The sequence below is a fragment of the Ambystoma mexicanum genome, chromosome 7p (genome assembly GCF_040938575.1).
Source record: "Ambystoma mexicanum isolate Mex_15411 chromosome 7p, UKY_AmexF1_1, whole genome shotgun sequence".
Taxonomy (NCBI): Eukaryota; Metazoa; Chordata; class Amphibia; order Caudata; family Ambystomatidae; genus Ambystoma; species Ambystoma mexicanum.
The window spans coordinates 873,805,423-873,830,339 of NC_090939.1; the positions used below are offsets into that span (position 1 = coordinate 873,805,423).

The window sequence follows — 24,917 nt, forward strand, 5'->3', positions numbered from 1 at the left end:
TGGCACAATCCCATGGGAAAACGTTCCATGAATCGGGCCCTTTATCGCTTTATCGGTGCTGCCCTCATCTTTCCCAGACAAACACATGTATGCAACCCCCTTGCGAGCACACAAAAATCACAGCTGCATCCACACATTGTTGACTACACTTTCGCTAACTCGCACACTCCCTAACACAAGCACACATTCATTCAACATGCACAAATTGGCACAGGTTCACACATGAGCACTCATTTGAAACGCATGCACACATGCCTGTACACGTTACATAACATATAGAATGCACAATCCAAGACTTAAATAACTTTGCTTTAAAAACTGGTATCGCCTGTTTCACGTGAGCAACATAATAGTCTACTATGCAGGCACAAATGCAACTGGTGGAGTCAGTGGCCAGGATTGCAAAGCCCAAGACTGCAACGCATACGTTGTGCCGCGAAAACAAAATAAGGCCCATCGTAAGCAAGCACAAATCAAATTACAAACAAATGGTGGCATGAGCAAACCGTGTGTAAATCAGTCCTTCTCCAGCATGGGGTCTGGCATGGATTCACATGCTCATTCCCCGTCGTCAGGCTGGAAATCCTCGGTAAAGAAAAAATCGGTATCCGTTTCGTTTCTGATCTGTCTTTCTTAGTAGTAACCAATCACTGGTCTCTGGGTCATATTGCCCCCAGCCAATGACTGCCCTCTCCCTAAGCCCCGCCCCTGGCAGCCATCCTCAGATTTTTACCGCACGCTCAAGTGTTGGGAGTCCTCGTGCTATAGCTCTCGGGCTTTTACTGCGTTTTTGAGCTTTTTCAAAGATTTCTCATTTTCGGTTTAATCGAGCCTCAAGCTCCACCGTTTCTACTTCCAATCAACTGGGACTCGTTTCGGATTTATCTACGCCCCTCAAGGGTGAGGTTTTCATCGAGTTGCGCTTCTTGGAGGATTCCAGAAGTTTCTGAGACCTACATCGTGGACGAGAAGAACATGGCCCCGGAGAAGGGAAGCTCGACTCCCGGCAAACTGTTCAGGATGTGCCCTGGATGCAACCTACAAAATGTGTTCGAGGACGAGCATTCGAAATGCCTTTACTACCTCCACAAGGAGAAAACGCACGTGGAGAAGGACTGTGCGTTTTGCTTTAACATGTCGGATCGGACGATGAGGAATCGCCGGACCCGTCTCTCCAACTGGCTGGAAGGCAAGAGCCCAGCAGGTGAGAAGAAGTCGTCAGAGCGGTCTTCTAAGTCCTGTGACAAAGAAGGCAAAGCACTGCGAGTCCGCGGGCACCGGGAGCGCCGAACGGTCGGGCTCCTCGGCTGCCAGGCAGGGCGCACCTTCACTGACGCCATCAACCCCGAACCAACGCTCTGGCTCGGGGAAGAGAAAATCCGAGAACCCGACTAAGCCCCGGTCGATCTCGGAGGAACCAGCCGAGGGGGAGCGAGGCGGTGACCCTCCCCCTAAGGTGAAGGACTCGAGCGCGCCCAAGGCGGTGAAGGCCTTGATCCACCCGGCTAAGGCCTCTCTCAAGGGAGTCGCTGCGGCCCTGGTGAAGCCAGTGGAGGCTATCCCAGTGAAGCTACCTCGGGGCCTAGAGTTTCCCTGCCTCCGCGGAGAGAATCCTCTTTTAAGCCCATCGAAGACCCCCGTGAAGACCCCGGTGGGAAAAGAGGGGGTGGGGGGCCAGATACCATTACGGACATGGACTCAACCTCCGAGGAGGAACTGGCCGAGAATTTGGAAGGGGCCCAGCCCCACAGGAGGAATCCTGAGGAGGGGGACGACGAGAGCGAGGGTGGCAACGACTACGAGGTTCCCGTGGAGGAACAACCGTTGCTCCCAGCACACCCATCGCAAACCGAGCCTCAGGACAACTCGGCGGCCATTTTTACGGCAATCCGGACCTTATGCAGGGAGATGAGGACGAGACTGCCCCTACCCCCGACAGACGACCCATCTGTACCAGGTCCGTCGGGAAGCCCTCCGAACAAGAGGAGGAGAACTCATCCAGTACCCCTTCAGCCTACACAGCCTTCTCAGCCTTTGTCGCCTTCCCCGATCCCGAGGGACGACACGGGAACAGGGATGGATGACGACGGCGGTGACGACGTGACAGGCCTCCCGTCTCCGATTCCTTGGGCGTCCCCACCCGACGAGATCGGCTCCTTCCACGCCATGATTGCCAGGGCATCCAAGCTTTTTCAACTCTGCCCTGAGGAGAAGGAAGGCTTCCTCTACCAATGGTGCAAGGCCAAAAGGAAGACGGTCCTCGCGGTGCCGTTGCTGGATGACATCTGGGATGAGGGACTTGCCCTCCTCAAGAACCCGTCCACGACACCTGCCAAGACGGACCGGTATGAGAAGAAGTACCGGGTCCCCGGTGCCGCCCCGTTGTGCCTTAGGGCGCAGCCGACCCCGGGTTCGGTCGTCTCAGCGGGGGCCAAGAAGAAAGCGGGGGGGGCGCGCATCGGCTTCAACTTCCCCACCGGACGGCAAGGGAAAGAAGCTGGACGCCGTGGGACGACGAGTCATCTCGTCGGCGGCGGCAACGATTAAGGCGGCCAGCACCCTAGCGATTGTGGCCCTCTACGACAGGGAATTGTGGTACAAGATCACCCCCCTATTGGACTTCCTCCCGGGCGACAAGAGGGCAGAGGCCCTGGCGATCCCACAGGAGGGTGAGGTGGCGTCGGACCACGCCATAACTGTGGCCACAGACATTGCTGACACCGGTTTCCGCCAGTTGGGCCACAGCGTTTGCCTTAGATGGCGGGGGTGGCTCAAGGCAACGGATTTCCACCAGGACGTGCAAGCCAAGGTTTTGGACATGCCTTTCGACGGGAACAATCTGTTTGGAAAGACTGTGGATGAGACGCTGCAGGCCATCAAGACCGACACGGAGACGGCTCAGGCCTTGGGAGTTCTGCAGCAATGGCGGCCGCCCTTTCGGAACTCCAGAGGCAAGCAAGGTGCCTCCAAAGGATTCGGCGGCAGCTCCTCGACCTACCATCAGGCAGCCCGCTCCTCGTCGCAAGAAGCCTACAGGGGACGAGGCTAGTCCGGTGGATCTCGCCGTTGTCACCAGGGAGGCAAGGTTGCTTCCAAGCAAGACTGAACCGGCCGTCGCGTCGGATCCCCACCGAAGCACCCCGGTGGGAGACCGGCTGACAGTCAGCGGGTGGAAGTCCATCTCCACCGACCGTTGGGTGCTGGATGCCCTGGCCCACGGGCACACTCTGGAATTTCTAAAGAAGTGCCCCCGAATTCCTCCCGTGGCTAGGAAGGAAAACCACGTCCCTCAACTACTGTTAGAGGTAAGGGCGATGCTCAAGAAAGGAGCCATCGAGCTCGTCCCAAAGAGGCTCCGGAGTATACTCGAGATACTTCCTCGTCGGAAAGAAGACAGGAGGTTGGCGTCCGATCCTGGACTCGCGTCGGCTAAACAAATACATCAAGGCACAAAAGTTCTGGATGGTCACCCTCCAGCACGTGCTGGGCCAGCTGGAGGAAGGCGACTTCCTATCGTTGTTGGATTTGGAGGATGCGTACTTTCACATCCCCATCCTAAAAGGACACCGAAAGTTTCTCAGGTTCGTAGTCCAAGGGCGGCACCACCAGTTCAAGGCCCTCCCATTCAGATTGAAGTCAGTGCCAGGGTGTTCACCAAGTGCCTAGCACCAGTGGCGGAGTGGCTGCGCCTGCAGGAGATCCACGTCTACCCCTACCTGGACGACTGGCTCATTCGAGCAGGGACAAGGGAACTCGCCGTAGAACACACAGCAAAGACCATCCGGCTGCTCACGGACCTGGGATTCTCCATCAACTTCCCCAAATCCCACCTGGTTCCGTCGCAGGTCGCGCTGTTTCTGGGAGCCAAGCTTGATTCAGTAGCACAGTTGGAGAACGCAGGCCATCCTGGGCAAGGTACAGCATCTGCTGGCCACGGACGAGGCCAGAGTGAAGTCCATCAAGTCCCTTCTCCGGATGATGTCCTCTTGCATCTATCTGGTGCGCCTGTGCAGGCTTCGGATGCGTCCTCTGCAGGAGTTCCTCGATGCCCGTTGGACGCAAGCGACAGACAGCTTCGAGGACAAGATCTCGCTCAACTAAGCATTCCGTCATGCAATTCGATGGTGGGGTACCCGCGCGCATCTCGCCACGGGCACAAGCTTTCAGACTCCAGCATACCATGTGACTGTGATGACGGATGCCTCCTTGGAGGGGTGGGGAGCGCACACCAGAGATCTTCACGCGAGAGGCCTGTGGCTCCTGGAGGAGAGGCCGCTCCACATCAACATACTGGAGCTCCGAGCAGTGTTCTGGGCCCTCAAGTCATTCCTCCCGTCCCTCAAGGGCAAGGTGGTGGGGATCTTCACCGACAACACCACCACGATGTTCTACATCCGGAAGCAGGGAGGAACCAGATCCCCAGCCCTGTCCAAGGAAGCCCAGGATCTGTGGCACTGGGCCGTTGCCCAGGGGATGTTTCTGGTGCCTTTTCATCTAGCAGGGATAAACACCATCGCCGACTCACTCAGTAGGGAGCTGCGTTCGTGCCACGAATGGGAACTACGCCAGGATCAAGTGGATAATCTCTTCCGGCGATGGGGCAAACCCCAAATTGACCTGTTCGTGACGGCGACTAACTCCAAGTGCCAGAGGTTCACCAGCAGGTTCCCCCAGCCGAGGAGCATGGGCGATGCTTTCTCGTTCCCCTGGGACGACCTGTTCCTGTATGCGTTCTCGCAGTTGCTGCTCAGGCTCATCAATCAACTCAAGAGGTCCCGTTGCAGGATGATCCTCGTCGCACCGAGGTGGCCGAGACAGATATGGTTCCCGGACCTTCTGGACTTGTCGGCGTACCTGCCAGGCAAACTGTCGATGGACACAGATCTTTTCTCCAGAGAAAGAGGCGCCATTCTTCATCACGACCCGGAGTCGCTGAACCTGCAGGCCTGGCTCCTGCAGCACTAGAGTTTGGAGGGTACGATATCCCGGCTGACTGCAGAGAGGTTCTTGCAAAGGCAAGGGCGTCCTCAACTCTCGTGCTATGGACACAAGTGGAAAAGGTTCTCTGTGTGGTGCCATGCACAGAAGATTAACACTCTACGGATTACAGCCCCTCAAGTGGTACCGTACTTGCTGTCTCTGGCCAAAGCTGGACTAGCTCACGCTTCCATCAAGATAAATCTGGCAGTGATTTCCCGATACACCAGAACTGTAGGACGGTCGTCCCTGTGGTCTCATTGCCTGGTTAAGGAGTTTATGAAAGGACTGTTCGGATCGTTCCCGCCGGTGAATGCTCCAGCTCCGGCGGGGGAGCTCAACGTGGTGCTGACCAGGCTCATGGGGCCGCCATTCGAGCCTTTGCATTCGGCTCTGTTGAAGTTCCTCTCATGGAAGACAGCGTTCCTTGTGGCCATCACCTCTGCACGACGTGTGGGAGAGATTCAGGCCCTTTCCTGCAAGCCTCCATACTTGACTTTCCACGAGACTAGGGTGGTGCGGAGGACGCACCCCTCCTTCATGCCCAAGGTGCCGTCGGACTTCCATCTCAACGAGCCCTTGGTGTTACCAGTCTTTTTCCCGTCGCCTTCATCGCCGGCCGAGAGGACTTTGCACTCGCTGGATGTAGCTAGAGCGCTGAAGTTCTACGTTGACCGAACAAAGAGTTTTCGGAAGACATCACAGCTGTTTGTGAACTTTGGACCTGCGAACCAAGGGAAGGCTCTCTCAAAGGCTTCCATTTCCAGATGGCTCTCCGGCTGCATCATGCACTATCATCGGTTTGCAAACCGACCGTTGCCCGGCCGTCCGAGAGCCCATTCAACCAGAGCGATCGCTGCCACCACGGCGTTCTTGTCTGGTGTGCCCCTGCTGGACATCTGCAGGGCTGCTACGTGGAGGTCGACTCACACCTTGACGAGATTCTATTGGGTCGACCGGGATTCCAGGGAGGAGTCCAGAGTCGGCCAGGCAGTGCTGCGCAACCTGTTCGCTTAAGGTGAGCCTGGTGAGGAGGTAAGAGATGCATAATGTTGAGTTCTATGTAATGCTTAATGTTGAGCCTTGCCACCTCCCGTGGTTGTGCATGTGTGTACTGCTATGTATTCTTATATTCATGAGCATGTGAATCCATGCCAGACCCCATGCTGGAGAAGGAACAAGTAACTTACCTGTAACTGTTCTCCAGCATGGGTCTGGCATGGATTCACATACGAACCCTCCCTCCTACCCCTCTGCAGCTCTTCACTTGGTCATACTGCCACTTTACATGCTACCAAATCTGAGAATGGCTGCCAGGGGCGGGGATTAGGGAGAGGGCAGTCATTGGCTGGGGGCAGTATGACCCAGAGTCCAGTGATTGGTTACTACTAAGAAAGACAGATCAGAAACGAAACTGATACTGATTTTTTTTTTCTTTACCGAGGATTCCCAGCCTTACAACGGGGAATGAGCATGTGAATCCATGCCAGACCCATGCTGGAGAACAGTTACAGGGAAGTAACTTGTTCCGTACATGCTAGAAAACGTGTCCCAGACTTAAACTGTAAATTTGCAGGTGTAACCAGTGCGTCCAACTCTCCCAGTGAGCGCCATACCACACCCATGTACCCACTTCTTCCAGAAAAGGGTGCTGGACTTCAAAACTAGTACATAATAAACTTTGCTGCACCACCGAAACATCCACAGGTCAACCAAAAGCCAACGCATGTGCCAGCCAATGCTGTGTACTTGTGAAGGCTAAAAGTAACGCCATGAAATGGGGTCTTATCCCGTCATCGCCCCATCTCTAGAAGAAAGTGGAAAGCCACTGACCCGTTTTAGTAACAAAAAAAAATCGCTTCTGCGCTTTTCTCTCCCAAAAAGTAACTGGAGCCCTCGCCCATGCAAGCAAACAATGCGCTGCCACCATTTTCCTATATACATGAAACCCACAGCATCCATTTTTCTTGAGCACAGCATTCACAGCATTTGTAATTGCCCGAGCAGTGCATAGACCTTTGCAACTGGGTTTAGGTCTAATAATGTGAAGATGCATTATAAGCTGGATGAAATACACATGAAAATGTGTTGATTTGTTATAGCGCCTTCCACCATACTTATGATCCCAACTGAAATGCAGTGGTCATGCTGGCAGTTGTGACTTGGGTTCACTAAATTAACTTTCCAGTTTGTAATGGGGAGGCACAGGGTCTGCTTTTCCCCCTTCTTAGAAGAGACATCTAGAGTAGATGCCTTAAGTGATTTTATTGCTGGCAAGCCAAAAAGGCATGCCAGCCAAGGTCAAAACAGAAGGAGAAGAAGTCGCACTAGAAATAAGGTGGGTACTTTGCCTACAAAGTCAGATGGACCAGTGGAGTGGGGTGGAGTATTTGCTTGTTGAAACAGTTCCCTGTTTAAAAAACTGCTCCGTCTAAAGTTGCTTTCCAGACCATAGTTTGTTGCATAGGCAATCCACCCTGGTAAATTGTCTGTCGTTTTGGGTTTCCATTTAGGAAAGCCTGGGAGCAGTAGATATTTGAGGGCCTACAAAAGATGAAAAGAAAAACTATGCAACTGAATTGTGTAAAGCCTGCAATGTGTTCTGTTCCTCTATTAGACGGAAAAGGTGAAGAGGGAGAAGCGACCCACCACGCCAGTTGCAGCGTGTGCCGTGAGCTCGTCCATACGCAAGTCTGAGTCAACTTCTGGCATATCCAAGCGGCCTTCTTCCCCAGCCACATCCAAGTATGTACCTTTCTCTCTAGCATGAAGATGTGATGTCCTGTGCAAGGAAGCCACAACCCCTACCCCCCACACGCAAATCAATTTAATTTAAAATCGAATTGTAGAGCATGTTACAGTGGCATTCCTGGCAATCTGCAGTGTTTTCCCAATTTGCTTTTTTGGTGTTACCAAACATACACTTACTTTTCCAAAAGCTATCAGTAAAGCAATGTTAAGCATTGATTAATCAATCTATTTAGATGAGACCATATGATGCAAGAGTACCAACAGCAACCCCAGAGGGATTCCCAAGACCCCACTTGTTAATTTGTATATTTAAGTAACTTTGGGTCTCACCCTAAGTTACTAGTGGAATCCAGATGTGGACCCCTTGCTCACTATTCTTACAGAGGCACAGCTCCACCCTACTGATGAGGTCCAACCAGACCGAAACACGTGTCTCGGGTTGCTGTTGGTACTCTTGTTCAGAGGAGAATTGCCTAGCATTTTGGTGCTGGACTGCCCCAGGGCAGGACAAAGACTGATTTTGGGATATTTCTTCTCTGTGAAAGATAGTGAGCTAAAGACTCTGGGTAAGTCTGTCGTAACCAGGACTATTGTCTGGCAGAGGGACTCCCAGGACCCACCCTTGTTAAATTTTAATATGAGGCAGGTTTGCCACAATTTTTATAGCCTGTGGCTTTGTCTTTCAAAATATATTGATGATGATGATGATTTGCATTTATATAGCGCTAGGGATCCTAGGGCATCGGAGCGCTGCTGCTTATTACCCACAGTGTGTGGTGCTCATTTATCCACCTCAGAAGGATGAAAGGCTGAGTTTGGCCCTGCCGGGATTCGAACCTGTGTTGGCCGGCTCTGCACGGATGTCAAAGCGAGCGCTGTACTCACTGTGCTATCTGACCTGCTGACGGTTAGTCACATCAGGAAAAGAAACATGTGCCACAGTGTACATGAAATAAAATAATTGAATAAAAGAATGATACGATAGGTTATTTATAACACGCTTAATACGCAGAGGTTTCTAAACGCGGACCCATGTATCGAACCTGTGGTGTTCCATGTTGCCTTGCTTCCAAGGCGAGCACATTGCCCCTGAGCTATCCTCCTGAGAATAATGTTGTAAAGTAGAAGAACTATGTACATTCCTAGGAAATAGTTACTTCATACATTTTTATAGAACGGAACTTCCATATAAATGAGTTAATCTAGAACACTGCAGAAATTAATCAAGAGTGCGCAAAGAAAGGCATGCACCTCTGTACCTTGCAAACTAATGCAGGATGTGACAAGTGGCCGGGCCACTGGATAAGACATGTCTGTCTTATTCATTACAGTTAAGAAAATACTCCCAACAAAATAAAACCGGGTACCAACAGATAAGCAGGTGCCTGCCCCTTGATGCCATTTGCATGTCTGTTGAGGTGGCAGCAGTGCGTGCATCCCTCAAAGAAGAGCTGTACTGTTATACCATCTGATCTAAGGAGTGGGGCGTAATAATAGAAGGCAGCTTTATTTCTATTATATACCGGGTGCAAATAGTGCTACAGCAAAGATACCGTTTTTAAAAATCGAATTGTATTTATATTTGGTGGAAAATGCCCAACTCATTAACGAGACTACTCCCTGAAAAATCGATTTACTTCAGAAAAGTAGCTTGTAAAATGCACCAACTTAAATGGTACCTGGTATCCTGATCACCGAGCAATAAACAAAGGTGTCAAACATTCCCTGTAATGTGCAGTAGAGCAGATCATACCTGACCATTGGTACAAAGGAGTACATTTCCAGAAGGACTTTTTCCAGGTTTTCCTCCAGAACCCGGTGTTCCCGCAGATGCTATGGGATTGCGTGTTTTCAGCAAGTAGCGCCACCCCTTCTCTCCTTTGATAGAGGCCATTTAGCGTATGCCAGTGATTGCTGGCAGGATACTCGCTGCATGATTGTTTCAGAAACACGTGAATTTCATACCCTATTGCAAAAGTCTCTTGATCTGAGCGGGCAGCCTGTGACTTGGGGGTACACGCTCTGCCTTTCACTTCATAGCTTGCGCCAAGATGGAGATACAGTGTCCAATTCCTGTCTTTTCAATTGTGCATCTCATGCCTTCTTAAATTCTTCTTATGATCCCATCTGTATTTATGCAGATCAGTCATTTATCTGGAGTACTAACATTTGTATTCCCTTTAACCTGTTCTTGGAAGTTGCTTGGAAGAGTTCTCTCCTGTCTTTTTTGGTGGGAGCATGCAATTGCTATTCAGGTGTTGATCTTTGTTGTAATAAGCAGCATCTTCCATTGTAAATGTATTTTGCTCGTATTCCTGCCGTATCGCCGGTTCTAGCGCCCAGTGGTTCTGTTTGGAATGGAGTGCTTGCAGTTTTTGTGGTTGGAAGAAATGAGACCATTCCAAATGTTTGGGTCCATCCCTTTCCCGCATTCTGGACAGGGACTGCGCCTCATCAATCATGGGACATCACAACACTCGCTTTCCCTTGGGCAACTGACAATATATATTAATTGGCAACACAGATGATGACCACAGTAAAGTGGCAGCAAGGCAACATTTAACCTCAGAAGGATGGTTTATTAAAAAAAAAAAAAGCAGGAGATTGTTCAACAATATCTGCATTGTAGTTCTTCATATCCAGTCTAAATTATCCTCGATGGCAGTCCCCAAGTCCCCTCGACTGCTGCCTTCGTTTACGCTTCACAGCGATCAAGAGTGTGCCGGCCTTGTCAATCTAAATTGTTGCTTGAATGGAACATTTGGGAAATACGTTGAGGTGTCTAGTATGCATAGATTAAAAATTGCTTCCGTTTCTTCTGCTCATACACACTCATTTATATTTTGCCTATATTTTTTTTTTGCACATAACTCGCTTGATGTTGTTCAACATATTAAGTTTAACATATTAACTTTAATTTCTTGATTTCTGGGACCCCCCACCTCATTAAGGAATTAGTTTGACTGCAAGAACCGCCTGTTTTCGTCCCAGTTATTGTCTGTTATGGAGACACTGATGGGAATAAGAGCAATAGTTGGGTTTCAATGACCTTCACTGCAAGTGGTCACCAAATGACTAATTCCTCACTAAAGTGGTACAGCGGCCCTAGGTTCGTATGCACGCCACTGAGGAGTGTCCATGTTAAGCTCATTGTTGGCTTCGTCAATGCTGGTTTCACAATTTGTTTCTGTTGGCAGAACATTGTGCACATTCAGATAATTTTTTTTAAATACAATTTTTATGCCCTATTTTTGCGGTGATATTAAGGCATGGAACCTGCAGGGAACACCCCTGCGTCCCTGCTCCCAAAAAACTCTAACATTATCACCTCTAAAAATATTGCCTATGGCTGTTCCCGATGACCAAATATACAACGATATTTTTGGTGGGGATAATATTACCGGATACCGAATTTTCTGCAAACTCCCCCAATAAACGTAACTGCCTACTGATGGCCTGCAACTTATTTACAAAGCAATATTACTACAGGTGTTTGTTTTCTATGCACAAGATAAATTACACAGGCGATCTACTTTAATTCAGGGATGTACCAGGATATTGTATTCAGGCCTTAAAATGTGCAATTGTCAGGAAAGAATGTTAATGGTCATCTCAGGGTTCATAGTCATGTGGAAGTTCTACAATTCTTTTTAGAATTTTATTTATCGTGCCATAGCCAACATTTGGCTTTGAACACATTTCACGAACAAACCTACAACGAAATAAAATTACAGCCTTGAGAGGATTAAAGACATTCAAATTCCTAAGTTAACTTTTTTTTAAAAAAAAGAAATTTCAACAAAGACTCTAAAATATAAAAACAGTACCTAGGGGGGGAAAAACTACAATTCAGATCCTGTTAATGTCCAATTTATCATAGGCAGGGATGCCTGGTGTCCCTGACACACACAAGAGTAGAAAAATAAATAATGCAACCTGAGAGTTACAGCCCTGAACCCTTATTTTGGTGAACATACACAAAAAACACTAAAGCAAATATATATTTGTGTATGCATCCCTGCCTATGATAAATTGGATGTTAACAGGATCTGTGAATTGTAGTTTTTTTTTTCCCCTAGGCACTGTTCTTTTATATTTTAGAGTCTGTGTTGAAATTTCTTTAAAAAAAAAAGAAATTTAATTGTGTGCTCTCACAGAATGCAACTCCTATTGGTCCAATGGTACAAAGTGCTGAGGCGAGGGAGGTGCCAAGGGAAGGGAAGGGAATGGGTGATCCTTGGTTCAATGAGAATTTAGGAGACTAAAGTTGGACGTGTTATGCTTGCAGGAGACACATTTGCTTAGAGGCAAGGGCATTTTCATGAAGGGCGGTGAAGCGGGCAAGGCCTATTTTGCTTCTGGGGCTCTGAAGAAGAAAGGGGTCTCTATTTTGCTCACTGCGTACTGCAACTTTATTGTTGATAAAATGGTTGGGCACCGTGAAGGTCACTACCTCATTTTTTTTCAAAAGGTTTGTTTGATGGTGAAAAAGTTATGGTGGGGTCAGTTTACTGCCCCGGTCAGGGACAGCTACCTTTTTAGAAGGGGTATGTCATAAACTTTAGTTGTTTGTGGAGGGATCTGTTTTAGGGGAGATTGTAACATGGTTATAGATCCCAAGAGAGATTGATCGATCAAGCTCTAGACCAATCCAATTCTCTAAAGATCGGAAGAGGGGCGTCAAGGACGTTTAGGGAGCTCAATCACACTTTGGGTGTTCATGATGTGTGTGAAGCACTTCATAGGTCTAATCCACTCTTTACCTACTATTCAGCTGCCCAAGAGTCTTTCTCACGCATAGACTCCGTTCTGGTGGATGGGACGGTTGTACATATATTTAGGGAAGTAGAACTAGATGCAGTTCCATGGTCGGACCATGATTTTGAGGGTTGCTATTGGGTAGGAGAAATGTGCGAGAGGTCGTTGGCCATGTAATTATATCCTGCTGAAGGATAGGGAAGTGGGGGGTTGGCGTTGCTGTTGAGAATTAAGTAATGCCTGGAAGTTAATGATAATGGTGCAGTAGGTTTGCCTCCCCTTTGGGATGTGTGTAAGGCAACCAAGAGAGGTGAAATATGTATAGTCTCATTCCATAAAGAGGAAACGAAAGGAAATGTGCATTAGGGAAAAGATGGGAACATTGCAACCAGCAAGCTCCAGGAGGAATTATGTTAACCCTGCAAGATCACAAGTGCTCAAACTTTGTAAAACTGAATTGCGGGCCCTTCTGGTTTAGGAGACAGATTGGCAGCTAAAGTTCTTGAGGCAAAGGTACCATGAAAAAGGAGAAATGGCGGATAAAATATTGTTTTGGCGGTTGAGAGAACACTCCAATAGGGTCTGTGATTCGGGCGCCCTCTGGTGAACTTAAGTAAGAGGATGATGAGATTGCTGAAGTGTTTCAAAACGTCTGACACATTGTATAGGTCCGAATGTGAGAATCGACGTAAGGAAGTGGGTGCCTTGATGCCTTGGAGATGCTTAGGTTGTCCTGTGCAGTTGTTTTGAAATTGAGTCCCTGATTGCTGTTGAGGAGGTGGTAACTCTGATTCAGTCTATGAAAAGTGGGAAGACCCCTGGGGATGATGGCTTCACTGTAAGGTTTTATGAATTGATTCACTCTACACTTGGACAGGTACTGATCCGACTCTTGAATATTCTGGTGGGGGTGGTGCTCACTGCCTGATACAATGCTGGGGGCAATCATTTCATGTGATAACATGGAGGGAGAAGACCTGCACGCAGTGTGCATTGAATCAGCCTACATCTCTTCTCAAAACCGACGTAAAAATGTTCAGACAAAACCTGTGGAACAGATTGGATGGGGGCCTTCCTTCTCTGGTTCACGGGGATCCGGTGGGGTTTTTCCAGGGTTGTCAAGGTTCAGAAAATCTCTGGAGGACACTGGATCTGATACATGTGGCCTAACAAACGGAGAACTCTGCCTGTCTGGTTTCTCTAGATTCAGTGAAAGCGTTAGATAGAGTAGAATGGCAGTATGAGTGCCCTGTTAGAAAAATACAGCTTTGGGGGGATTTTTCAGGGTTGGGTGGAATTGATATATAAGGGACCCACTGCCAGGATCACAGTTAATGGCAACATGTCTGAAACATTTATCCCCTCTTCAGGTACGAGACGGGGTTGTCATTCCAGTGTTCCCTCTGCTTTACGCTTTGTAAGATATAGTTTGTCGAGGGGTAGAATTCAAGCTCTCCTAATTTGCTGATGGGATTGATTGAGAGTTATGGAAAGTTGGCAGGTCTTAAGGTCAACTTGGCTAAATCCAGCATAATGACTTTGGTCCATGCTGAGATGGATAGAACTGGGGATCGATCTATTGGGGATCTCCTTGGGGAAACTGTGCTATACGCTATCTGGGATTAATGTGCCGACCACCCTTTGGCAATTATTACCTAAATTACGTTCCCCTGTTGCAAACTGTTAGGGCAGATCTGTGGAGATGGTCTAAACTGACTCTATCTTGGTTTGGACTGATGACGTTGGTCAAGATGAATATTCGGTATACACTCATTTCATCAACTACTTTTTCATTGTGGGACTTTCCATCGGCAGATTTTTCATCGCCAAAAACCCATCTTTTTTTCAAATTTCTTTGGGGATGGGTTTTATTGGGGTTGGGGTATGATTATTAAAGTAAGGGTGGGGTTTGGGGGTGAACCCCCCAAAAAAATGGGTTTTTGGCAATGAAAAATCTGGCGATGAAAAGTCCCACGATGAAAAATAGGTCGATGAAATAACGTAGAACCGAATATTCTGCCTCGTTTTCGTATTCTATTTTCCATGATTCAGACTTCTCACCCAAAGAACTTCTTTCAGGACTTGAACTTTATGATTTGTAAATGTGTATGGTGTGGGAGGAAACCCTGAACAATTGGGGCCATGTTGACACTACCCAAGTATCATGGTGGTTTTGGATTCCCTAACTTTTTTTTATAATCACTGTAAGGTGGCTCAGCTTGGGGTTTTGTTGGAGGATGTGAGAGGTGACCTAGGTAATTATTGAACTGTCCTTGAGGTTTGGGTGATTTATCCGAGAAGTGTGAGATTTCAATTGGTCGCCTCCGAGATCTCTGTGGTGCGCAGCCACCCTGTTTTAGGGGTTTTGTAGTTGGTGTGGAAGGATGAAGCGACCAATGGGATGCTTTCTAGATGGCCTGCTCACCACACCCACGCAAGGTTATTGTGGGGAGGTGGGGGGAATCACCTGTTTGTGGAAGGCAGTTTTTCAGATTTGTATACAGTAAAGTCCATGTTGGGGGTGGAGTACCATTCAATTTTGGACTATTTTCAGTTGAAAGGCCACCTTATGGATCCTACATGGAAGGTGAATTTTGGTAGGAACTTCACTCCATTTCTTCAGGTTCTGAATTCTAGTGTTTCGAGGAAGGGTATTGTTACTAAGCTATAGAGAACCCGGGTCACTAGTGATGTCGGGAAGATGTTTCAAGGGATGCTGGGGACTCAGCAGTGGGATTTGGGGGTGGTCATTCCCGTCAACTGTGGAACAAAATATATAAAGTAACGTTCTACGGAAATGTCAACGCATGCCATGCAGCATAATTTGTATAGTCCGCCATGGCTGGCATAGGGAACTCAAACAATTTCTAAAATGTTTTCGGCCTCCTGATACATGTGTTATAGGGGTTATAGGCAAAGGAGGACATTAAGTCGCATGTGGTGGACGTGTCCTATTATACATTTATTTATTTTGGGGGGGGGCTGAACTTTGAGTTGGAGCAAGGACTTGACAGGGGTCCCTTAAAGATGGATGTTCTGGTGGTTCTGCTGAGTATCCCTCCGAGGCATTATGAGGGTTAAAAATTTCCGAGGATGTGGGAAGTGCTCTTACGGGCAGGCCGACTGGCAAAAGCCTGGAAGTAGAAATTACAGGTCACCCATATAAATCAGATTGGTTACAGAAGGTTTGGGATATGTATTTTATGGAGAAGCTTTCATACATGTCACATGATGACCTATCTTCGTTTGAGGAGGAAAGGGGCCAGAGGAAGCAATGGGGTGGCACTTGTGAGGTTTCTCTTGACCCAAGTGATGGATTTCCGGCTGAGTTTAGTGACGGTGAAATGGTGAAGGAATTTCTGATCCAAAATCCTGGTGGTACTGCTGGTTGGGACATGGCGCTTCGTTCCAGTGAATATTGCTAAATGGGGTGTGTGGTCTTTGACACCCAATGTATCTATTGCAATGTGTATGACTCACTCACTTACCAGAAAGAGAGGTTGTGGGTAAATGAGTAAAATTCGTTGCATTGTAGTGATTCTCTTTTACTTGGAAAGATTTAAAAATTACATTTAACTAAACTGTATTCATTTGATCAACTGTACCCTTAACATATTTGGCCCTGGCAGCCTTTTACTATTCATATATTTTCAAAGTTTGTGCAGTACAGTTAAATGCATGGAAATTAACTATGATGAATAGTAATAAGCCTGCTAAATATAGAAATACAGAAAAAAATAATCCACTTTTTATTTCTCCCCTATTCATTTCATCATGCACACTCCTGTAGTAAATATGCCAACACGGAGCGCTCAAATGTTCTAGAGTTCCTGGCATTTGTATTGCATGTCATTTTGTATTCTTGTCTACATTGTAAATTCAAGACTACATGTACCAGAATGTCGTCTGAAGTCCACCTACAAGCCAGAACTGGTTTATTACACACCCGACATGGCACAACGAAGATCTCTGCAAACCTTAAATATGGCGGTACTATTTTCAAATTTGCACACAGCCCAGAACAGTCTGTGCGATATTCATCTGTTTATAGTTTGATGCACACAAATACCAAGGCACTATGCATAATATGTATAACATTGTTGTAATCTACAATTAAAGATGTTGAATTCTAACAAATTCCAATAACTAGCCCACAAACGTCCAGTGAAGTCCTCTTGCCTGGGCCAGAGCTCTGTAAGGAGGAATAATGCTATGTTGATCACAAAAGAACGCACAGTAGATAAGATACCGGATTTGACTGGATTCAGTGAGCTTCTTAAAATGGGTTGAATTCGACTGATATTCTGACCAGTTTGTAGGAGGGGTGGTAAATGGAACAGTCAACAGGGACAATACATGGGTGGACATGCATAAATTGACAACCAACATTAGACATTTGTAACTGCAAGTAGGCGCTACGTCCAGCTGTTGGGGATGTGACCTTGATGGATGAAGTGCTCGAGTGGAGGCAAAGTAAGTGGGGGACGAAGGCAAGGGAAACATGTTAGCTAGAAGATGGAGCAGAGGCAGATTAAGAGGGTAACGCGGAGGTTAGGAGGTCGACTTTTAGTTTGGTTTTGAACCAATCCATGTGAACTGTTTCTCTGATGCCTGGTGTAAGAATGCCATGCTAGGGGAGCAAGAAAAGAGACAGAGGAAGCACAGAGAGAGTGAGGAGGCACAGATTACGAGAAGGCTTGTCGAGTTTGATAGAGGACGATGGATATATCTGTGAACCAGGGGAAGACATTTAAAACTAGTCCTGTTTTGCATAGTCGGCCATCTACCCGGGGATGGTACAGGGAAGTAGGCGTGAAGTAAGGGAGTTCAGAGGGTAACTAGTGTTACGTAGCAGAAACAAAGAGAATGGAAGGCGTAAAAACTAATTTCGGAAAAAGAGGGTAAAAAATATCAAATCAATGTAAAAAAACTAATTTCAGGGCATATTGCAGTATTACATGTTTGAAAAAGCATTGGGGGGAGAAGGGTACAGTTTTATAAAAGGAGCAATAGGAGGGATCAAAGGAAGGCTTCAGGGGTAGATGCATGAAGGTGACTGGGGGGTACCCCTATTAATAGGTTCTTTTAAGGTCGGGCTTAGTTAGAAAGTATGTTAAATTAGGTGCATGAAAAACTGTAGAAACGTTTCTACAGATGCAATCGTATTAATGTACAATCCACTAGATGGCACTGTGACCATAGAAACTGTCATAGAAACGTACTGTGTGTAGATATTGGGCGCAGTGAAAAGAGACTTGCAATATTTTGTACACCTTTATTTGTGGCTCGTTAAAAAGCCATCCCGTGGTATTCCCAGCGACAAAATCATGTTGAGAGTCCTGCTAGCGAAGCTAATGATCTTGTTGAGGGGGACTGAAAGCATTGTTGGAGAGAACAAAGAGGATGCTGACAGAGGGCAGTTTAGAGAAGACCAGTGTGGTTAAGAGATGCTTGGTGGTGTTTAAAGGAAGGCAGTGCCTGATTTTCCTAATGATTGGGAGATTGAGGCGAGCTGCCATTACAGTTTTGGAGCGGAAAGTAGAGATGGTGCAAGCAAGGTCAGAGATGATGCTGAAGAAGAGTAAGGCAGATTGTAGAGAGGGAACTGGATAGGCAGTGGAAGAGGTGAGTTTTTGGCAGCCAAGATGATCAATTACCTTTGTTCTTGTAGAGTTTAACATTGGACTGAGAAGCCACCCAATATTTAATGGCAGAGACAGTGGGACATTTTGATAGAGAGATCAGATGAGATTTCAGGAAAAGAGAAGATGTCTGCAAAGTGTTGGTACAGGAAACCCAAGGAGGAGATTAGTGGAACTAGGATCACTGATTCCATTCAGAGTTCTAGCAGTATTATGAAACGGAGTGTCAGTGTGTCGGAAGCGGTCTCTTTGTTTGTTTGTTCCTGCTAACCGAGGTGTGACTTGACACACTCGTTGCATCAGCCACGCTGGTGAGGGTCCTTTCCTCGGATGCGAGCTAAGAAGCAGAGTTGAGAGGCTGTTGTGAAGTCGTTGATCCAGGGACGGAGAACCGCTTGGGCGGCTGCGGTGTGTTGCTGTGATCCAGTCCTGCTGCTATAAGCTGTGAGCAGGGGACCCCCGAGTTATTGTATATACTGGCACAGGTGAGCCACTCAGACGGATTTGTTCCGATTGACTTTGTCCCGCTCCACAGATGCCGGGCTCGTACTCTTCCTGGCGTGATGGCGCATAGTCTATCTGCCGGCGGTCTGCGGCCCTTTATAGGGGAGTTGTAGTACTGCGGTGCCGGGACGAGGTTTGAGCGCTCCTGAGACCGCACATAACGAATGCAAGCAGGAGACTGCGGGGAGAAATTCTCTTTGATCCTGCTCGCCAAAGTATCACATTAACTTCAAGGATATACCGCAGTTTAAGTTCATACGCGGGCCGGCCGCGGTTGGTTGTGGAGCAGCTAGGTCTCCCATTGAGACTCATCTCCTGAAGTGCCTTCCAGTACGCCTATTAGATTGGCGACAGACATTCAAGCTTCGGTGAGTGCTAAGGGCCAGTGGCCCTGTGACGGCCTATGAGCCGAGTGTATCCACTGGATGCTTCGTGGTGGAGTATAAGGCAAGGGCTGCAGTGTGGCAGAGTGGCCCTAATTTGTGAGCTGTGGACCCAGTGCTCTGTAAAGAAGGGTTTGCAGCTTATTCCCCACTTGAGATTGTTGATCCTTGGAGTTGTGGGCTGAATACTCAGTACCTCTTAAAGATCTGATCGTGCCTCCTGGCGACCTGTAGCCTGGTGGTTGCTAGAGTAAGGGTTGCGGTTGGGCAATTACGCACTATTGGTGTGGGCAGGACTAAGTATTAATTGCTCAGCTGTGACATTTGGCAACTTTGGCTGTGCTCATTATCCCATCTTGGGTTAAGTAGAGGGCCAAGAGCGGTGGGTGAGCATTGCCGTGGACTACAATGGGCCAGAACCTTGTGGTCTAGGGTGCCTTTGAGCCCAACTGTGCTTTGAGAAGTACCCTGTAACGGCACTTCATTTGTGGCTGCTAACGGAATCTTTGTGGCGCCTTGTATAAATTAGCAGATTGAGCCACCTTTGGAATAAAATCACTGAAAGACAATCCTTTGAAACTTTGAGTTGGGACATACAAAATGCCATCAGCGAAAAGGACCACTGAGCCCAAATACAACTTAAGAAGAAAGAAAGAGCAGGTTAACCTGCCCTCTGAAGAGGAACCTAAAGGCTTGAAAATAAATACAAAAAAGAAAAGTAAGAGGAGTGTCCCTCCAGATAAAGATGTGATCACAGGTTTCTTTCCCCTGAATCCCCAAGTGGAAATTAACTCCACGGCCATGGAGGAAATCATTGCCCCTCAGGATAACGCTCCTAGCCTGGGGAATTTGATGAATTTTGAAGATATTGACAACAATTCACTATTGGAACTATGTTTGAGCATCCAGATGGGCATGACGCCACAAATACCAGTGACTAGGAGGACCACGAGTATCCCGCAGGCAGAGAGTCCGCTGAAGGAACTAATTTGGACCATCCAGCCCTGTGGGGGGTACGGGCAGATTGCCTGCCTCCCCAAATTTTCTCATAGATAAAACTCTTGACATTGAGGCTGAGAGATCTGGAGGTGTTTATCCTGGGGCAAGGAAAATTGCAGAGATTAAATTGTCAGTGGCATCGTTACAATTTGCACTAAAACTATTGCTCCAAATGTCTGGGTGTATTCTGGCGAATACAAATTTAATGGCAACAGATAAAGGTGCAAAGAAGTAAAGCTGACGAGGATACAGAATGTTATTTGTCGGAAGCTATCCAGATTGCGGATGAGATACAGAATCAATAAGACCCAGACCTGGATCCTGATCCTACAGAGAACTCTGAGGTGCTAGTTTCACGCAAGTAGCAAAGAATGGCTAGGAGAGCAACCATGAGCAAGAGACCATGTACTCTGGCCTCTCCATTGGCATATTCTGGGGCAGCTCCCTCTCGCTCTAAAAAAGCCAAAAAAAGAGCAGCCAGAGTAAAGAAAAGGAACGCTTTGGGAGAGGGTCGATTGACCAGTTGGCTGATACCTGAGCGGGAGAACATTTTGGAGCCGGCTGTGGATCTGGAAGCTTCAGTCATTGAGTCTCTGACAGACAAAGATTTTATTCCCCTAAGTCTGCCCAAGGCCCAGAGAGCCCATGTCGGGCCGAAAGACCTAGTAATTGCTCCAATATCTCTAGGCGAAGACCAGGAAGAAGTCTGGGGAAAACGCATTTGCCTGATGAAAAATCTGTATCAAAGTGGTGAACATAAATGGCTTTCGCGATCAGAATTTCTGACAAGAATGCAGTCAGTGCCTCAATTATGAGTACTGCAATCTGAACATTTTCAGTTTGTGGTACCATTTGAGAGGACCTAACCCGAAGGTTTCAGTATTGCATTGCAAATTCCTGTCTACAGCGCAAATGCTAAGGTCATATAAAGAAGAAATGATGGCACTGGATGTTATCGACGACCTGAACCAAGAAGACCCTAAATGGTTGGAGGTGGAAATAGCATCGCCAGCTATTAAAACACCTTGTCCACCAACTGGAAAGAAGGTGAAGTTAATGGATGTACAACAGGTCTTAAAGTGGTTGGCGGACTCGCTGCCCATGGTTTTATTAAGCAATGGGAACTCTCCATCCTGTCATGGAACTGCCGAGGCTTTGCCCATTTATTATCGCTTGAGGGGACTATGGACCAGATAGCCACACATAGTTGTATTTGCTTACAAGAGACTTTGGCTATGGACCCTTTGATTCTAGATGGGTATAATGTTTATCAGGCCTTCGCAAAGAGAGGAGAAAGAGGGTGACCGTATGGGGGGGTCTCTTGATAGGGGTGAAATGCTTTAAGCTCTAGGTGGATTGATGTGACACAGGAACATAACATGATAGCTTTCGAAATAGAGTATGCATGCAAGGGGAGCTTGGAAAGATTGTTATTAGTGAGTCTCTATAATCCCCCGGGGCAGTATTGAGAGACCTAATACCTGAAGCCTTGCTTGACCTACTGGCAACCTGGTTGATGAATCAAGAGAATGTAGCAGTGTGTGTGGTCGGCGATTTTTAACTGCCCTATGTCGGGGGGGAGGATAGAACCAGTAACCCGAAATTAAAATCTAAATGTGTGATGGCTCACAAAGAACGATACTGAGGGACTAGGATGGTTACAATTCTTTGAGAATTGGGAGCTTGAAATAATTAATGGTAGAACGGGCAGCGACCATCCGGGCAGACATACATGGAGAAACGGAGCAATGGTTAGCACGTTGGACTACATGTTTGCCTGTCCGAAAATGTTACTGCTCGTTGAAGATATGGTTGTCGCGTTGAATAAATGGAGCGACCATGCTATGCTAGCGTGCACATTAGCTATTCCTGATGGTGGTAAGGAACTCAGTGGCATGGGAAACATAAAGGTGAACCATGCGGGTACAAGAATTCGCAGGTCGGATAAGAACGTGCAGCTAGGGGTGGAAGCCTTGACTATGTATATTTACCCTGACGTCTCAGAATTTCATACGATGTCTATAAACTGTATTTAGGCGTTCTCTGGTAAACATGCAGCCTCCCCAGTAAAGGGGAGAAGCCAAAGACAGCCTTGTGGAACACCAACAGTTAGAGGAGTGAGTTGGGGTGGTGTTGCTCCAGGAGAGAACTGGTGCGGTGCAAGGTAGGAGTCCATCCATGCAAGGCTCTTGTGCAATGTCTTGTCATCGACCGTTGTTATTTTGATGGGTTTTTTAATTAATATTTGTAACCAAAATAATTGAAACAAACCAACCAACCAAAAATGTGTTGATTCTTTAGTTTTCATGAACTTTTTGTGCAGATATCGTACCTTCGCGACCTGTTTTCCAAATGCTCCTTGTAGTTTTCGATTATTCTTATGTTTCTTTGTTAATTACTTATTTGTCGCACAAGTGTAGGCCAATATGGAGACACCGAGTTCCTCTACTAAGTCCGTAATCCTTACCGAAAAGCGCACTTGCGCCTGCACTACTTTGCGCCAACGTAGGTGAAAGAATGATTCTGATTCAAAATTGCTGGTTTTATCCGTTTTTATTTTGTTAAAAGTTTTAGCCCTTTTGGATGACACGTGTTTCGGCGTCTACACTTCGCCTTTTTCAAATCCGGGCTGTTCATAGTCATGCAAAATGAAAAAATACAGAAAACCAAAGTAAGGTTCATGTGTATCATAACCTTCCGTTATTTGACACTTGTTAAAGAATTGTACTTTTTCGTGCTAAAAACCCACACCATAAGTTGCCGAAAGACAATTTAAAAAAAAACAATCGCACCTCGTGCATCCTTTGTGATTCTTAATGTGTACATATTTCAGTGTTCAGGAGCTGAGAGGTGGGGGGGGGGGTTCTCTTGTCATTTGATTACTCCACAGATTAAATATGTCACCATTAAAGAATAGCAACGACATTTTTTGACCCTCTTGCTTTGTACCCATAGTAAAATTTCTTGGCATTTCTTACCCTTTACGAAATTAATGATTCGCCCTCCATTGGGTATGGTTCTAACAAGTCCTGGGTTAAATCCCACCTACACAAAGAAAAACATGTATGTTTTTAATCACTGCACAAGTTGCATTTCGGTTTAAGTTAGTTCACACTCAAAAATGGCTTGACACTGAGTTCATTCGCTTTTTAAGATGGGCTGATTATGTTTACATTCCATGGCTAACTTTGTATTCTCAGATATCGCGTCCCTGTAGTATTGTGCATTTTGCAAAATGCGTGTATGTTTCCCTGTTTATCCCGTTTGCGCCTTAATTCGCAAAACAAAACCCTTTATCTTAGAAGCATTTATCAATGCCCTGATAACAGCTAATTGTTGCCACTTCGGTGACCACAAAGTCCCCCTAATGTCACGCGCTGCGTGCATTTCCTTTCTGTCCTGAACAAAACCCTTGTCACTCGTGCAGCATGATTTTTAAAACGTGCCTGCAGCCGGTGGTGGGCTTCCCACCTAAATCCCTGGGCTTACCTGCAAATTATATTGTTCCTGCTCCAAGCGTCGTGTTCCTCCTCTCCCGAGGGTCCCTGATTGTTATCAGCCCTCATCTCCCCATATGTCCCTCTTCAGTTTACACACCTCTAAGGTGGCGGCCATATTTTGGGATGCAAGTTCCGTATTCTACTTAGTAACAGGTTGTCTTTTTCCCATTTCACTAGCATTGACTCGTTTTCACTGTTATTCAAAAGAGTGTGTGTCACATTGGCAAATATTATTAGGGTGTTAAGCACATCTAACATTAGTTATTTGTGTGGAATTCTCCCACATTTAGTTACAAAAAAGGGGTTTCTTTTTTCGTGTGCAGTCTGATGTGAACTACGATCTGTTGCACGGAATTCTGGGTAACTTAGTTCCATCCTGAAAGTTACTATTTTGGATTATACTTTCAGTCATGCGATAAGTAAATGGTGTTTTGTTTCTTCCAACAAAATAATAATCCTAAACGATCTCTACGTGGGTCGGGCTCTACCTTTGCAATTAAATGCCCTTCTAATGAGAGAGACCATTTTGAAAATTCGAACATATGTAGTTCTGTTGTGTCATTGTGAATTAAGGCTCTTACGGTATGTAATGAAGTCTGTTTCTTTGAAAGATAATATATACATTTTAGTTTATACATACAATGTTTATAATACAACTTTAGTAGAAAACCTATCAAAATAACTGTTGATGAAATGACATAGAGCCAAGGGCTTGATCCTGAATCCCAAGAAGAGTATTAAGGAGATCAGTGATCAATCGTGTCAAAGGAAGCGGAAGCGGAAGGGTCAAGTAGAATTACGATGGAGGATAGGCTGGAGTTCTTAGCAGAGGCTATGAAGTTGGAGGCCTTCATGAGTGCAGTTTCCATCGAGTGACGAGCGCAGAAACCTGCTTGGAGAGCAGGGGGTGAGGGTGGGGGACGTGTGTCTTGGAGTTTGAAGATGTCTAAGAAATTGGTTAGACGGTTTAATACAACCTTTTCAAGCACTTTAGAGTAGTGCAGAAGGAGAGACACAGGGCAAAAGTTAATCTGTAGGTGCAGGTGGGAGGAGGGAAGGGTAGGTGGATGGGGGCTTTGGGTGTAGTGGTGTGGGGAGCCTTCATTTGTTAAAGATTGATTATGCCAGGATGCAATTTCAGCTACATAAATTGCCAGAGGGTAATTTACTACGATGAAACAACACTCAAGCAAGCTTGGGATATCAGATGTTGCTGGGCTATGCATGCATTTGCTTTAGCAACCATGTCTTTCTGCTCCCAGTGTTTTCTTTATGGTAGAAGACCCTATGTGGGATTGAGTTCTTAATATGGATGTGCAGCTCCTGTGTTCACTTGTACACTGTAGAGTGAGCATCCTGCATCTTGTAGCCAGAGAAGTAAAATGCGTCCCAACAAATGTGTT

At 46.7% G+C, this 24,917-nt stretch overlaps 1 protein-coding gene across 15 annotated transcripts in view; it reads left to right on the forward strand.

The window, feature by feature from the left end:
- Window positions 1-24,917, forward strand: part of MAP7D2 (MAP7 domain containing 2) — a 492,516-nt gene that overhangs the window by 381,799 nt on the left and 85,800 nt on the right. For all 15 annotated transcript variants that reach the window (XM_069637087.1, XM_069637084.1, XM_069637085.1 and 12 more), the window contains one exon: window positions 7,595-7,722. In XM_069637087.1, coding sequence (XP_069493188.1) covers window positions 7,595-7,722 — 128 coding nt within the window. The remainder of the gene's footprint in view (window positions 1-7,594; window positions 7,723-24,917) is intronic.